The 15,828-nt window shown below is 36.6% G+C and overlaps 1 protein-coding gene across 1 annotated transcript in view; it reads right to left on the reverse strand.

The window, feature by feature from the left end:
• Positions 1 to 15,828, reverse strand: part of DNAJC13 (DnaJ heat shock protein family (Hsp40) member C13) — a 127,768-nt gene that overhangs the window by 57,808 nt on the left and 54,132 nt on the right. The window contains exons 23-29 of the mRNA XM_063113976.1: positions 9,310 to 9,413; positions 9,062 to 9,221; positions 7,724 to 7,786; positions 6,452 to 6,553; positions 4,497 to 4,601; positions 3,533 to 3,735; positions 2,396 to 2,480 (exon numbers count right to left, since the gene is read on the reverse strand). Coding sequence (XP_062970046.1) covers positions 2,396 to 2,480; positions 3,533 to 3,735; positions 4,497 to 4,601; positions 6,452 to 6,553; positions 7,724 to 7,786; positions 9,062 to 9,221; positions 9,310 to 9,413 — 822 coding nt within the window. The remainder of the gene's footprint in view (positions 1 to 2,395; positions 2,481 to 3,532; positions 3,736 to 4,496; positions 4,602 to 6,451; positions 6,554 to 7,723; positions 7,787 to 9,061; positions 9,222 to 9,309; positions 9,414 to 15,828) is intronic.

Consider the following 15,828-nt stretch of genomic DNA (forward strand, 5'->3'; position numbering starts at 1 on the left):
ATTTACAATAGCTAAGAGTTGGAACCTACCTAAATGTCCATCATCAAATGACTGGATAAGGAAAATGTGGTATATATACACAGTGGAACACTACTCTGCCATAAAAAGGAATGAAATTCTGCCATTTGCAGCAACATGGATGAACTCAGAGAAAATTATGTTAAGTGAAATAAGCCAGGCACAGAAAGAGAAATACCACATGTCCTCACTCATAAGTGGAAGCTAAAAAAATAAAGAAAAGAAAGATACAACAATCACAACAATTCATTGAACTTTCAAAAGGAGAGAACAGAATTGAGGCCACCAAAGGTGGGGGGGTCAGAGGGTGGGGTGGTAAGCAAGAAATTGGTAAAGGTCCACAAAACATGATTACATTGTGTAATGATAATATAGTAATTATCCTGATTTGAGCATCACATATTACACACAGGTGTTGCTATTCAATGTTGTACCCCACAGATATGTAGTCAAATATTTTTCAATTAAAAATAAATAAAAATTTTTAAAAATTAAAATAGAGTAAGGACTAAGATTAAGAGGTCAAAGTTCTAGATTTAGACATAACACCAGACAGCTGTATGTCTTTTCAGTAAATAAGTTAAATTCTCTGTGTTTGGGTTTCTTATCTGTTCAACAAGGTATTTAGATTAAGTGTCTCACACTATGGCGTATTTCAGAAAGGAAAAATGCAGTCACACAGAATTTTCCCTAGCTTTAACAGCAGCTATAATTCAAGACTTGACACTACGAGAACTAGCAGGCAAAAAGCCAGAGGATTTCAAAATGTCATTATACCAGAAAACGTAGGATGTTCACTCACTGGTTAGATCACTCTAAAGTTTCTGAAGCTGTATAAGATGGTAAAGTTGATGATTACTCTTAAAGCTGAATAAAGTACAGAAATTCCTTTCTAACCAATGGAGATAATGTTCCTGAAAACCACTATAGCTAGTTATCTGTGCTTTATCAAGATTAAGGTCTCCCAAAATACAGAAAATTATGAGAAAAACAAATCAACTTCTAAAAAATATTTCTGAACTCAGTATAAAAAATGAGGCACATACTACTAAAAGAAGCTAGATTTATCAATAAAATTCTTCAATCACTTTGTTCAAATATTATTAAAATTTTGGAGTTAATTAAAATAAGACAACCCCACTCCCCACCTTGCAAGCTTCACTTTATGCTGCCTACATCTCTTAAAAGTTTTTCAATTATCCTTTCTGGCCTGAAATTTAATGCCATTTGCATTTACTTTTTCCTTTCAGTTTCATTAAGTCTTGGAAAAGAGTTTCAGAGAGGTTGATTTTGGGGGCACAATATTTTATCTACATGTTGAGAGGGTCCATCATGAAAATAAATTCCTCTTTTGCATCACCTCACATACAGACACATGGTCCTCTGGGGTAGGGTGGTAGTGGTTTAGAAGAAACAGTAATTACAGTATTCTTTCCTTTAAGGGTCTGAACAAAAATGTCCACAACAGAAAAGCATACAAATTTTAAAGTGTGGGTATCCTTTAAAAAAAAGTTGAAGAGGTATTATACAAATATTCAAAAGTCTTTTTCATTATCAGTGACTTACATAGGCACTTAGGTGAATACATGAATGTAAAAATATATAAAATGAGTAACTCTACTCTCTCTTCTACGCTAATGTACAGCTGATAGGTACAAATGGCACAAGATACTGGCATAGATCTTAAAGTCAAGCCATGTGTTGTTAATGTCAAAAAAATTAGACTTGACAACAGAACATCAACATCAGACAGGAGGGAAACATTTACCTGAAATCGCTTGGACCTGACTTATTTGGGTTTATTGCTAATCTGGAGTTTAGATAGCTTAATTCCAAAAGAGCAGACTAACACACACCAAAAAAAAAAAAAAAAAAAAAGACACTTTAGTATATCTGACATAATTCCAATGCAATGCTTTAAATCAGTTGCTGTCCATGAAGACATCTAACTGAGAATAGTCAAAATCTAAGGCATAAGTGCTAAGTGAGACTGCTGTGATTATTTAAGATGTAAACCACCATGTCTACATCTGTGGCCTTCTGGTGGGCTTCCCAGTAGTCCTAACAACATCAACTTGCAAGACAAACTAGAGTAAATGACCTTTGTTATTATAAGAATGGATAATAAGCAAAACCCTTTCAGAATAATTCTGGAATCTGGAGACTTCACTTGTTTAGGTTCCTGAATACACAATCTTCCATGATATATTCAGAATAGCAACTCAATTAAAAGTTAAATACATTAATTCAGGGTTCTGGCCTTTTGTAAATGGAATAGAGTGCAATAAAACAAAGTCTGGGACTCATAATAAAAGTGAATAAGAGAAAATGATTTTTGAATTATTGTTCCTAGTTAGGCAACATAAAAGTAACTCACCTGAATAATATGGGGAAGGCAAGTGCTGTCTGATAGCAGTCTTTTCACTCTGGGTAAAGGCCGAATGATGGCATTATCTTGATCCCTAGAAAATATTTTCTAAGGTTAACATTTAATATAATTATTAAAATTTGTATGTTCAGAGCATATGACATTCTACTAGGCATGAAGCAGGTTACCTTACTTTTTTGTTAATGAAGACTAAGCTCTCATACAGCTGGGAACATGATTAGGTATTTTGGTTTAAATCTATTTGGCTGCTTAATATGACTTCATTTCCTTCCATAAGATTTCCTTGAAAAACAGTACCCTAGAAGAGCCAAAGACTCTTATTTATTATTTAATTGATTAAACTTGGTGTTGTCCAACACACTATCAGTGGATATTCCCCCCAAAGGGCATATCAAACTCTGTCACATAAATTTAAACCTTAACTACACTCAGTACTTTCCAAATATAGCCTAATTTTCATGCTACGTTATTTCTAAATACTGTTTAGAGTCTAGTCTGATTTTTAAAAAGAAATAGAACCAGGAAAACCTCAAGTGTTATAAAACGTGATAGTTTCTCAATAATTTCCATCACAAGACATCTTCTATATAGTAATAAAACAAAATGATACGTATGCAAATATTTTATAAAGATCGAAAAGTTCCATGCAAGGGTTATAATTATGATTGTCATTGGAGAACAAATTATCAACTTCACTAGACAAGTGGTGAAAGATGTGCGCCTAGACTCACCTTCTATACCAGGAGTGGCTAACCTTACAGATCAAGACCTGACACTCCACAGATTGCAGTATTCTTATTTCAAAACATTCATATCTAATTCACATAAATATTACAATTGTTACTATCCTGGAGTGCAGCTAGTAAGTCTCAGTTTTATTATTATTTGAAACCTCTCAGAAAGATGCTTTTTACCTATTTTACCAATCATTTGCAAATTGATTCTTTGTATCTGTTTCAAAAAGTTCCAAAGGTCAAAGCAGCATTCTGCCAATACCACAAATACCAACTCTTTTTTAATCACCAGAGTAATCCCATAACAGTTATTGAGGAAGCATCCATACAAACAGGGAGAAAATATTTTAGAGTCCCCTGTTAACCACGGAAATGTTCAATTACATTTTACCTGCTTGGAAAATATCCACACATTGTGATCAACATGTTCAATATAAGGGTAGCAAGGTCAGTTTCATTCAGTACAGCCTGTCCACTGGCCAACAGACACCACTTAAGCTGGGGTATTGCCTGAAGTGGTCGCCATCCATCCATGCCTTGAGCCCAGCATCTAGTTTTAGCATTTAGCATTCCTTTGGTCCACAATTCTTGCATCTTAATGGATGAAAGGCATCATTATTACAAACAGACAAATAAAAAACAGTGGCAAAATTTTTTACTTTATAGTAAATATATACTAAATTATTAAAGAAATATGCAAGTTCACTTAAAAAAAAGTTTCTGTTGACTGGCTTTTCAGGACTTAAATTTGGCTAATAATGCAAGAAAAAAAAACTGAGTTGGTCAACCTGCAGAGCATAAGGAACATTGGAAAGAGTGAAAATGGTAGGCAGAATGTAAAAAGACCATATTATATAAGAGCAGAAGTCTTGGTCCTCTATAAAACTATCTTTGACCAAATTCTGAATGAGCCTGGGTGGCTGAGGACAGGAGAGCAGGATCAAATATCAGCAGGTAAAGAGGAAAATTGCCCTTAGTTCTTGAACTGAACAAGAAATTTTCAATGAAGTTCAGATTACATATTAAAACTTACCTGTTCGTGCCATACAGAAGCATTATACTTTAACATAACTAAGACAGCAATTGTTATTATATAAAATTCATAAAAAACCTGAGTGCTACCTCCAGAACACCAGCTTTTAAACAAAGTTTGAAGACATGATTTTTTGTATGTGTAGTTCTCTAGAAGTGCAAGCCATCTGATCCTTCACATAGAATTGGAGTTGCAGGGCCCTTGGAGTTGATGACAGTAACGCAAATCACAGTTTTAAAATATTCCACATCTCTATGTGTCCTGAGCTGGAGGGTATAAGAAAGGCTGAGACCTTCATAAAAAGTTTCTCCAAGATAAATACCTCATGAAATCCATATGGGCCACTCCTTTCTTTGTCTGCGTTGCCAAAATACCATTCCTTTTCACTCTCTCTTTTCATATCTGGAGCAGCTTCAATTACATTGCTCTAAGTTTTAAAAAGATTTTAGTTATTTTCCAAGGCAGGAATCTAAGGGGACAGGTGTCAAAACAAAGTTACACAGTACTGATTTTTGGAGTTTATATCCCTTTAGAAAGTCACCTGAAATTTTAAGTGACCTTATTTTAACAGTTAAGGATTAGATGCCTCACCTAACAGTCCAAAAAACCTATTTCCTTATTAATATGCATTTGAAATAGACAGTTTCATAAATTTAGCTTAGTAATCTAAGCTTGATTCAAAGACATCTACATTCCCTACGGTCATTAATAAATTCTCAAGACACTAAAATTTTAGTAGCAAATAATACTGCAAATAGTTACATAAATAAAGATATACCATTAACCTTAAATCACAGTGCTCAAAACATTAAAGTTCTTTTGGGGAAAAAAAACTCACTCCACGTAAGAGTTTCAATAAGCATCTGAGATCAGACTTAAAATGCTAATAGGAAAGTTTTTAGTGGTTTTACTTAATTTCAACCTATTACCCTTACTACAGGTAATTCTCTAACAACGTTTCATGAGAACCTAGGATAGAATTTTTACATCGTTAGTATATCTTATTACAAAATAGTTTAAAAATGACTCCATAACTATCAGCTTTCAGTTAGACTTGGGGTTTAAGAGCATAGGCTTCTGGACTCTAACTATGGTTCTGCCACTTATTGGGTGACCTTCAGCAATATACTTAACCTCTCTGTTCCTGTTCCTTGTCTGTAAAATGGGAATAGTGATGGTAACCACCTCATATGGCTGTTGGGGGATTTAAAGAGTGAATGTGTTATGTGTACCAAAACAGTACCTGATACACTGTAATGGTATGTAATAAGTGTTACAATTACTATTTATAACCAAAAAAATCTGCTCTGACGGGTCAGCTAAATTACAGTACATTGGGAGATCTGGTACAAGTTAGTAGCCACGTCCACCTGTCCTGGAAAATGTTATTGTAAGACTATTTTTATTTAAAAGCATACAGGATGGCACCAGAAAGCCATAAAATAACCCAGAATGCTCCTTGTTACTCTTACCCTAAATCCCTGCATGTAGGATAAAACCTATTAACAATACCAAATCTAGAAAACCAATAGAAAACCTGATAAAGTAATCAGGAGGGCTGTCCTTCTCTCTCTTTCCTCTTTGTGATCCTTCCCCCTTGTGATTACAAAATGCTAAGCTCTGCAGGCCCTCTTCAGAATGCATTTCTCAGAGCAACCTAACCTGTGCATCTCCCCAGTTGCAATCATTCTAAATATTCAAATAGTACTTTCGATCACAATTCAGACAAAATCTAACATGTCACATGTCCTTGCACCAGAACATTAAATAAAAACAAAACATAACATCAAAAAATCAAATGAGCTAAGTAAGCACAGATTGCTTTCATAAGTTAGATATCAGAAGAGGTCTTTCAGTAGATTTATAGCTTTGTCCTCTTGGCTAGTTTTCTATAAGGCCTCCAGATTCCTTAAGGCAAATCACATACTTAGTGCTTGTCAATGCTAAAAGTTCTAGTTGCATATCTGATGCATTCAGTTTAAATCGTAAAGGTACAGCGCCTTAAAATAAGCCACATTAGAGATGCATTTACTTTGAAAGACAAAAGAGACAATGGAAAAATAAAACTGGATCATTACTGTCCATTTCAGATTGCTATTATGGTGATTTCACTTTTTTGTGTGAATGAATCTCCCAGGCATTAGTACTATTGTAATTATTAGAGAAATACATTCTAATCACACATATTAATGTATTTTCAGATTTCTATGATTCTTTTGACCCTAACATTGTATTCAAAGAATGTTATGCTTGTAAAACCCAATAAAGCATACATACTTGTAGTGGTACTGTAGCTCGGCTTACATGGAGATGTGCAAGGGTAAGCAAGTCCACAAGGATTCTAATTCCATTTGAATCCATGAGATCCTTAACATTTTTCTGGATGAGAAAAACATTTTTACATAATCTAAAACCTTTCTCTCCAGTAGGTACTACATCTACTAAACGGTTTTCAAAGAGGAGAATATTTGGAACCTTTTTAGAAATAATTGACACACAACTGGTATTACTTGGTATTTTCAGAATTTTGTGTTCAAAGAACATGAATTCAGAAAGACTAAAGGGCAAAACCATATTAAAAAGAGATCACGTAAGAATTTTTACTTAAATGTGTTCTGAGCAAAAAACACACACACAAAATTTAAAATAAAGATAAACTGATACTATGTTTATTCTGCCATGGTCTTTTTAATAAATAGATTCTTCTATAATCAGAAATAAAATCTGCTATATTAAAAAATCTTTTAACATTCCAGTTTTGTTTTTGTAAACTATCACAGTTTGAGTTAACTATCCAGAGATGGTTCTTTTCTTATCTTTTCCTTTTTAGATCAGAAAGCTCTGTGTGCTCTAAACTCCTGGAGAGAAAAGTTTTTAGCCTAAGATAAAAACTGGTAATTTCTTAGAAGTTAGGAAGAGACTACAATTTAAATTAAAATTTCCTAGGACTTTCTATTATAGTTCATTTTAAAATATTTGCATTACTTACTAAAAGTGAGAATAAAACCAGGCAATTTGGCATTAGTATCAAAAGTCTAAGAAAAAAAATCTGCTTAGACTTCATTTCAACATCATACAATTGTGAATTAATATTATATACTACAATTATGAATTCTTGTTAGAAACCATCATGAACATATTAAAGTCTTTAAAAAGAAAATGCAAAGTCATTTTATATCTTCAAATTACTTTTTATCATTAAAATGTATATCAATAAATTAAACACTTTCAATTTTATGTTAAACATTTATTTTACTTAAAATTTAATCCTAAAGATTCCCTAATGAAAAATCATATAGTGATGTCATCCCTCATTATTCTTCATTCAGAATTTTATCATTAATTTATTCAGCACCTGTAATATTAGGGCAGACGAATACTGGCAAAATTTTTCCCTCCAGGAGTTTAGAGCACATAGAGCTTTCTGATCTAAAAAGGAGAAGATAAGAAAAGAACCATTTCTGGATAATTAATTCCAACTACAATAGTTTATCTTTACATACTCATATGACTTGGAAATGACAGCATATTTGTGCAAAAATACTGTACCTTATTAAGAATCAACTTGTTAAGGAAGAGGATCAACCTATCTCGTTCAAGTTTATCTGTGCACTATTGAAATAAATGAAAATTAAGTCAGAAGTGAACAGAAACACAAATTAAGATATGACCATTACTGGACAAAGTCAATTACCAGCTCATAAGCAATAATATCTTTTAAACGTTAAGGAGAAAATCATAGAAGTCTATCAATTATCACCGTTCTCAATGTTTTATATTCTCTGTAATTTTATATAACATGTCTAATTCTCCTAGACAGCTGGATATTTTAAATCATTAAACATATTACTTTAATATATAGCTTTAAAGAGACTGGTAAATATTGAAATAAAAGAAAGAATTGGTCCAAATGATACTCCTGAATTAAGTAAAAATTCTAAAGAATTGATGATATTTCACATAAATCACATCATGATGAACACAAACAGAAGGAAAAATATATCTGCTTAAAAATACAAATGGCATGCCAGAAGTACTCCAGGTTCACTGGAATAATAATGAATTAGAATTCAATAGTGCAATCTGGTGAAACAGCAAACAATAAGGATTTTTGACCTGGTTATGTTACTTCTTAAGTATGTTTTGTACCCTTATTCAGAATCAGTTTTCTAATCCATAAAGCATGATTCACAGTTAAGACAATTATAATAAGCATAAGTAGCTATGTTAAAATTGGTGAAATAGTTCTCTCTAAAGCAGCTCACTGAAATTTAGTTAAAAGTAAGAGAAATGCAAACACAAATGAAAGAATAAAGCACATACACTTATAACAATAGGTAATGCTCAAATGAGCTGCATGATGAATTACTTGATTAATTTGTTCCCCCATCATGCTCAAGTGTTAAATGACTTATAAAATTTTTAAAAAAAAAAAAATGTGCTAACTCAAGGTTCTTTGTTTTTGGTTATCATTGTAGTTCTATAAAGTTTTACTATCTTCACACTTTTAAATTTAGTACACAGTTAAGATTTTTCCAAAATAGAAAACCAAAGGCACATACACAACTCCATAAGTCATTATTTCTTTTATATGCCTGTCCAACTCATCCACACTTAAATTTAAAGATTGGCAAATAGGTAGGTCACTGAAGTCACTCAAAAGTAGCAACTGAAAAAAATAAACTGACATAAATGAATACTTACCTGTAAGCCATTAACCTACTCACCTAACTTAGCTTTAAATAAGTATAATATAAATAACAAAAAAACTCATGCAGAAAGTCACAGTAATAAAGTGATCAAAGAAGAGTTTAAATTTAGTTTTGAAGATTTAACATGTACCCCAGTGACACTATCAAATAGCAGTTTCCTTAAATAAATCCTTACCCTCTCTAACATTCCAATGATATATCTAGTATCTGTAAAAGGTCCTATTTCTTCATGACATCTGCCATAAACAATAGCAAGGGCTTGTAAACATAAACACTTCATGTTTACTTTTGGGGTGAGCAGGAAGCGATGATAGAGCTCATTGAAAAATTCATACCTAGATTAAAAAAAAAAAAGTTCATAATAGAAATAACCATAAAACCAATAGTGAAAACAAATATAACAGGATATGAAGAATAGCTCACGATCTCTTAATTGATCCACTTTCTTCATTCTCATCTTCCTCCAATAGTAATCTCAGGTAATAGTCTCCTATTTTGATTTCCTCTGCCAGGCACTCATATTTAACCTTTATTAAAAGAAGCAAATTACATTATCGTAGCTTGCAAAAGATTTTTGGCAATTTCCACATAATCATTTTCTACAATTCTTTCTTTTCAGAGCTTACCATTTCTTAAAATACTTGGTAATTCATTAGTATTAACATGACTATTTCAAAAAAATGTTGAGTTGGAATTACATACCAACTTTAAAAATGTAAAACTTGCTAATAAAAACAGTCACAGTAAAACATGGTGTCAATGAAGGTTTAGGGGGAAGAAGAATGAAATCTGCTTCAATCCCTTCTGGGTTTGCCACAACCAAGCAAGGAGTAGACGGTCCTACAGCAACCACAGTCTGTCCAACATACACAGGTGACTCCAACCCTCAGCTCTACACCTTGGTGATTTGTGCCAAGACTTAAAACCAACACATCAACTACTTTTTATATTTTCATACAGTACTCCTTTCTCTGTATGTCAAATTATCCTGGGCTACTAACTGGAGGTGACACATGAAAGAGAAATCCAAGTTCAGGAGTTGGGGCAACATCACGACCCTTGGCACTTAGGCTGTGTGACTCAAGGAAAGATTTACAGGAAAGTAAGAAAGAATTACATGATCAGATAATCAAAATTTTTCTTCCAAAGCCTAAAATAACTGATTTCTAAAAATATTAACTACATAAAATGAAATACATATATATATATAATCTCCATTTCTCTTTCCTTCTATAAATTCTAAGCATTCAATTCATTAAACTTCTATTTATTAAGCATATACTGTGTGCCAGGCCCTGTTCTAAACACTAGAGACATAACAGTAAACAAACAAAAAAATTTAAATGAATGAAAATTCTGCCCTCACAGGCACAGCAGATAAAAAAGTGAAACACATATGATGGTTGGGTAATAGTAAGTGCTATGGAGTGAAATAAAGCAGGGAAAGGGGATAGAGAGAGAGGGGGATAGATAGAGAGAATGCGTATGTCTATATGTATAAAAAGGACTGCATTTTTAGACACAGTAGCCAGAAAAGGCCCACATAGATGACAACATTCAAGAAAAGACCTGAAGATAAGAAAACAAGTTATATGGCTATCTGGCTATCCAGGGAAAAGATTATTTTAGGCAGAGGTAACAGCAAGTAGAAAAACCTTGGAGCAAGAACATGAATTTGGTGTTTTCAGGTATGCCACTGTGGCTGGAACAGAGAGAGAGACAGTAGTAGGAGGTGAGATCAAAGAGACAATGCTTGGGGTTGGGAGGTACACAGATCCTATCTTGTAAGTCATTTCAAGGACTCAGACTTTTACTAAGTAAGAAGGGAAGCCATAGGAACACCAAGGGTTTTGAGCGAAGAAATGACATGGTCTGCTGACATTTTAAGATCACCCTGCTGTGATGATGATAATATATTATAGAGAGGTAAGGGTGGGAGCAGAGATATTGTTACAATTCAACAGCAAGAAGAAGGTTGGGATCTGAATAAATCTTGAGGGTGTACTGAACAGTATTTGTTGACAAACTGAATTTGGGATATAAGAGAAAAGATAATTTCAAGGGTTTTGATTGGATAATAGGAGTCATTATCTAAGATCAGAAAGACTGCAAGAGAAGTAGGCTTAAGGAAAGAAGAAGACCACAATTTTGGAGAAAAGTTCTAGATGCTTATTACATATTCAATTATGGGATAAAAGTATGAAGTCTAGGAAAAGAAAGTCTAAGCAGGAGATAAAAATCTGGAAGCTGAGAGTCCTCCCCCTTTTTCTTTCCATGTGCTTTGTGATTTGCAAGTGTTTGGTTTGATTTACCAGCGATTTTTCTCAGTACTGCACATGTACCTCCAAGTATAGCTGAATCCTATTTGGTCCTGGTTAATGTCCCTTCTCAAAAAAACATCTCCCGAGAAGAGGATCCTAAGATGGCGGTGGCTGCGGCAGTTGGCGCGGAGTAGCTGAGGTGGAAAAGGCGGCCACTGAGCCCTAGGCAGCTGGGAAACTTGTAGACCTTCCTCTTGCCGTCTCTTAAGGGAGGACCGCTGTTGGTGGCCAGTCGTGGGGGATGACCACCACTTTGCCCTTGGCAGGAGAGGCTGCCTCATTTACAGGCAACAGCTTTGAAGTATGGAGCAGGAAAAGAACTGTTTCTTCGCTGCAAAAGTGAGTCTCTAAACAGGGAACATGGTGCTGGGGCTGCTGTTGATGCAGCCAGGATCCCGGAGGCCGGGGCCGTGCTGAAGGCGGCCAGCTGCCCTATTCAGGATTCGAGGTTTCAGGCCGGCATAAAAGAAGATTTCTGGGAGCGCCCGAGCCGCGCCGTGGGACCGACTGAGCAACCTGAGGCAGCGGCAGCCGAGAATGGGGACGGCGACAAAGCAGAGGCAAAGAGTGAGCGCTCGACCTGGCACAGCCCTGTGAGTGACCCCCTGCCGGCCTTGCTTGGGGGGTGGACGCCCGCCCGGCTTCCGCCTGCCCCACCGGGCCACTCATCGCCCCTGGGGCTGCCTCCATTTTCTCAGGTGGTGGCAGCTCCGGGTCAGCTTGGCCAGCCTGTCCTCCTCGCCCGGCTCGGCTCCTCACCGAGCCTTCCCACTTGCTTGTCCCGGCGCGGGGCGTCCCGGGGCCTGCGGGCCGGCCTACCCTCCCAATCCTTCCGCGGTTCTCTGGCAGGGCTGGTGGCGTGGGGCATCCCCGGCCAGCGTTGGGAGGGCAAGGAAGTATGGGCTGGGCCGACTGTCACTCCACCGCACCCTGGGCTCCGGCCCCCGGTCAACTTCCTGTTACTGGGAGGCAGATACTATCTCCGCGGCCACTAGCTTGGAAAAACGCCTAACCGATTTCTAGTTAGGAATAGTGTGGTTGGAGAGTTCCCAAGTTCGCTTGAACCTGCCGGAGAGCTGACTGCGGGCGGGCACCGGACTCAGTCCACACCAGGGGAATTCAAAGGTGAACCGTGTGCTGTGGGCTCCTCCCCCGAGGAGCTCATGCTCTGGTGCAGGAGATAAGACAAGTACACAAATAACCGCGATACCAGGAGGAAGGTGATAAGTCCCGAGAAAGATCTACACAGTGCTACAAAGGCACCCAGAGTGACCAGTCGTCAGGGCCTAGCAGAAACCTGGTAGACTTCCTGGGTGAGGTGGTGCCGAGCAGGGTCTTGAAGGCCCAGCTGATAGACGAGGGTTGCAGATGACACGTCCCAGACCAGCCCAGTGCCCACAGAGTGGGGAGACGTCCGGCTAGGGAGGCGGAGACTCGACAGAAACCACACACCCTGTGGGGTCGCCACTGCACGATCCAAAAGCCCGAGCCAGAGCACACAGAACAGGGAGAAGTCCTGCACGGGAAGTGGAAGCTCAGCAGGGACCACACACCCTGCGGTACCGCCCCATGATACAGCAGTCCAGCAGAGTCCAAGCTGACCAGAGAGGTGACTCCCCGGAGAGGCCCAAGACCCGAGGCAATCACACACACAAGGCACTAGAGGCCAACTGAGCAGTCACGGAGGTAGCCATACCAAATTGGCAACCACAGCAACATCTTAGTTAGTCAATAGTCTCAAATCAGTGGACTGTGAAACCCCCTGCCACAATGAATAAACATCAAAAAAAAAAAACATACCAGAAATACAAAAAATCAAGAAAGTACACCACCAAAAGTTAAAAACTGCAGGAGCTCACTACCACATGACCACTCTTACAAGAAATCCTCAAGGGAGTACTGGTTTTGGTTCCTGAAAAATAGCTACCACTGCCATAAAAACCCAAGAAAAATCAAAACCCACTAGTATAATAAAAATGGCATTCATGAAGAGGAAACAAACAAAAACGCCATCTACAATCTAAGGAACCAACAAACACAGAAACCAAACAGTAAATCAGAATGCAAGGAACAAAAGACACCTAAGACAACCAACCAACCAATAAAATGCTAGGAATAAATCAACACCTTTCAATAACAACTCTTAATGTAAAAGGCTTAAATTCCCCAATCAAAAGACACAGACTGGCTGACTGGATCAAAAAGGAGGACCCAACTATATGCTGCCTACAAGAGACCCACCTCACCCATAAAGATTCACATAGACTAAGAGTGAAAGGATGGAAAAAGATTTACCATGCAAACAGAAAAGAAAAACGAGCTGGAGTAGCTATTCTGATATCTGACAAAATAGACTTTAAACTAAAAACCATAAAAAGAGACAATGAGGGACACTACTTAATGATAAAAGGACTGATCCATCAAGAAGACATAACCACCATAAACATGTACGCACCCAATGTTGGAGCAGCCAGATTTATAAAACAAACTCTATTAGACCTAAAGAAGGAAATAGACACTAATACCATAATAGCAGGGGACCTGAACACCCCACTGTCAATATTAGACAGATCATCTAGGCAAAGAATCAGCAGAGAAACACAAGATCTAAACAATACTCTAGACCAATTGGAATTGGCAGATATCTACAGAACATTCCATCCAACAACCTCAGAATATTCATTCTTCTCATCAGCACATGGATCATTCTCCAGGATAGATCACATATTACGTCACAAATCAAGTCTCAATAAATTCAAAAAAATTGGAATTATCCCATGTATTTTCTCAGACCACAATGGATTAAAACTAGAAATTAATAACAAACGAAACTCTGGAAACTATACAAACACATGGAAATTAAACAGCATTCTACTTAATGACATATGGGTCCAAGAAGAAATCAAGCAGGAAATCAAAAAATTTATTGAAACTAATGAAAATAATGATACATCATACCAAAACCTGTGGGATACTGCAAAAGCAGTACTAAGGGGGAAATTTATTGCATTAAATGCTCACCTCAGAAGAAAGGAAAGATGGCAAGTGATCAACCTAACACTTCACCTTAAAAAAGAACTAGAAAACAAGAACAATCCAAACCTAAAGTTAGCAGACGGAAAGAAATCATTAAGATCAGAGCAGAACGGAATGAAATTGAAACCCAAAAAACAATACAAAAGATCAATGAATCAAAAAGTTGGTTTTCTGAAAAGATAAATAAAATTGACAAACCATTAGCATGGCTAACAAAAAAAAGAAGAGAGAAGACTCAAATAACAAAAATTAGAAATGAAAAAGGCGATATTATAACTGATACATCTGAAATACAAGGAATCATTCGAGACTACTATAAACAACTATACGCCAACAAATTTGAAAATCTGGAGGAAATGGATAAATTTCTGGACACACACAAGCTCCCAAAACTGAACAATGAAGACGTAGAAAATTTGAACAGACCAATAACAATAAAGGAGATTGAAGCTGTTATCAGAAGTCTCCCAACAAAGAAAAGCCCAGGACCAGATGGATTCACAGCAGAATTTTACCAAACATTCAAAGAGGAATTGACACCGATTCTTTACAAACTATTCCAAAAGATTGAAACCGACGCAAATCTCCCAAACTCATTCTATGAAGCAAACATCATCCTGATACCAAAACCAGGTAAAGATATAACCAAAAAAGAAAACTACTGGCCAATATCCTTGATGAATATAGATGCAAAAATCCTCACTAAAATACTAGCAAACAGAATACAGCAACACAGACGTAAAATTATTCACCACGATCAAGTGTGATTCATCCCAGGGATGCAAGGTTGGTTCAACATACGCAAATCAATAAATGTGATACACCATATTAATAAACTCAAACACAAGGACCATATGATCATCTCTATAGATGCTGAAAAAGCATTTGATAAAGTTCAGCACTCATTCATGACAAAGACCCTCTATAAGTTAGGTATAGAGGGAAAGTATCTCAACATAATAAAGCCATATATGACAAACCCACTGCCAATATCATCCTGAATGGGCAAAAGCTGAAAGCTTTTCCTTTAAGAACAGGAACTAGACAAGGATGCCCACTCTCACCATTCCTATTCAACATAGTGTTGGAAGTACTAGCCAGAGCAATCAGAGAAGAGAAGGAAATAAAGGGCATCCAGATTGGAAAAGATGAAGTCAAACTGTCCCTGTTTGCAGATGACATGATCCTATATATCGAACAGCCTAAAACCTCTACAAAAAAACTCTTGGAATTGATAAATGATTTCAGCACAGTAGCAGGATACAAAATCAACACACAAAAATCAGTAGCAATTCTTTTCTCCAATAGTGAACATGCAGAATGAGAAATCAAGAAAGCCTGCCCATTTACAATAGCCACCAAAAAAATAAAATACTTAGGAATTGAGTTAACCAAGGAGGTGAAAAATCTCTATAAGGAGAACTACAAACCACTGCTGAGAGAAATTAGAGAGGATACAAGAAGATGGAAAGATATCCCATGCTCTTCGACTGGAAGAATCAACATAGTGAAAATGTCCATACTACCCAAAGTGATCTACAAATTCAATGCAATCCCCATCAAAATTACAAAGACATTTTTCTCA

This window comes from Cynocephalus volans, chromosome 11 (assembly GCF_027409185.1).
Source record: "Cynocephalus volans isolate mCynVol1 chromosome 11, mCynVol1.pri, whole genome shotgun sequence".
In the NCBI taxonomy this organism is placed as follows: domain Eukaryota; kingdom Metazoa; phylum Chordata; class Mammalia; order Dermoptera; family Cynocephalidae; genus Cynocephalus; species Cynocephalus volans.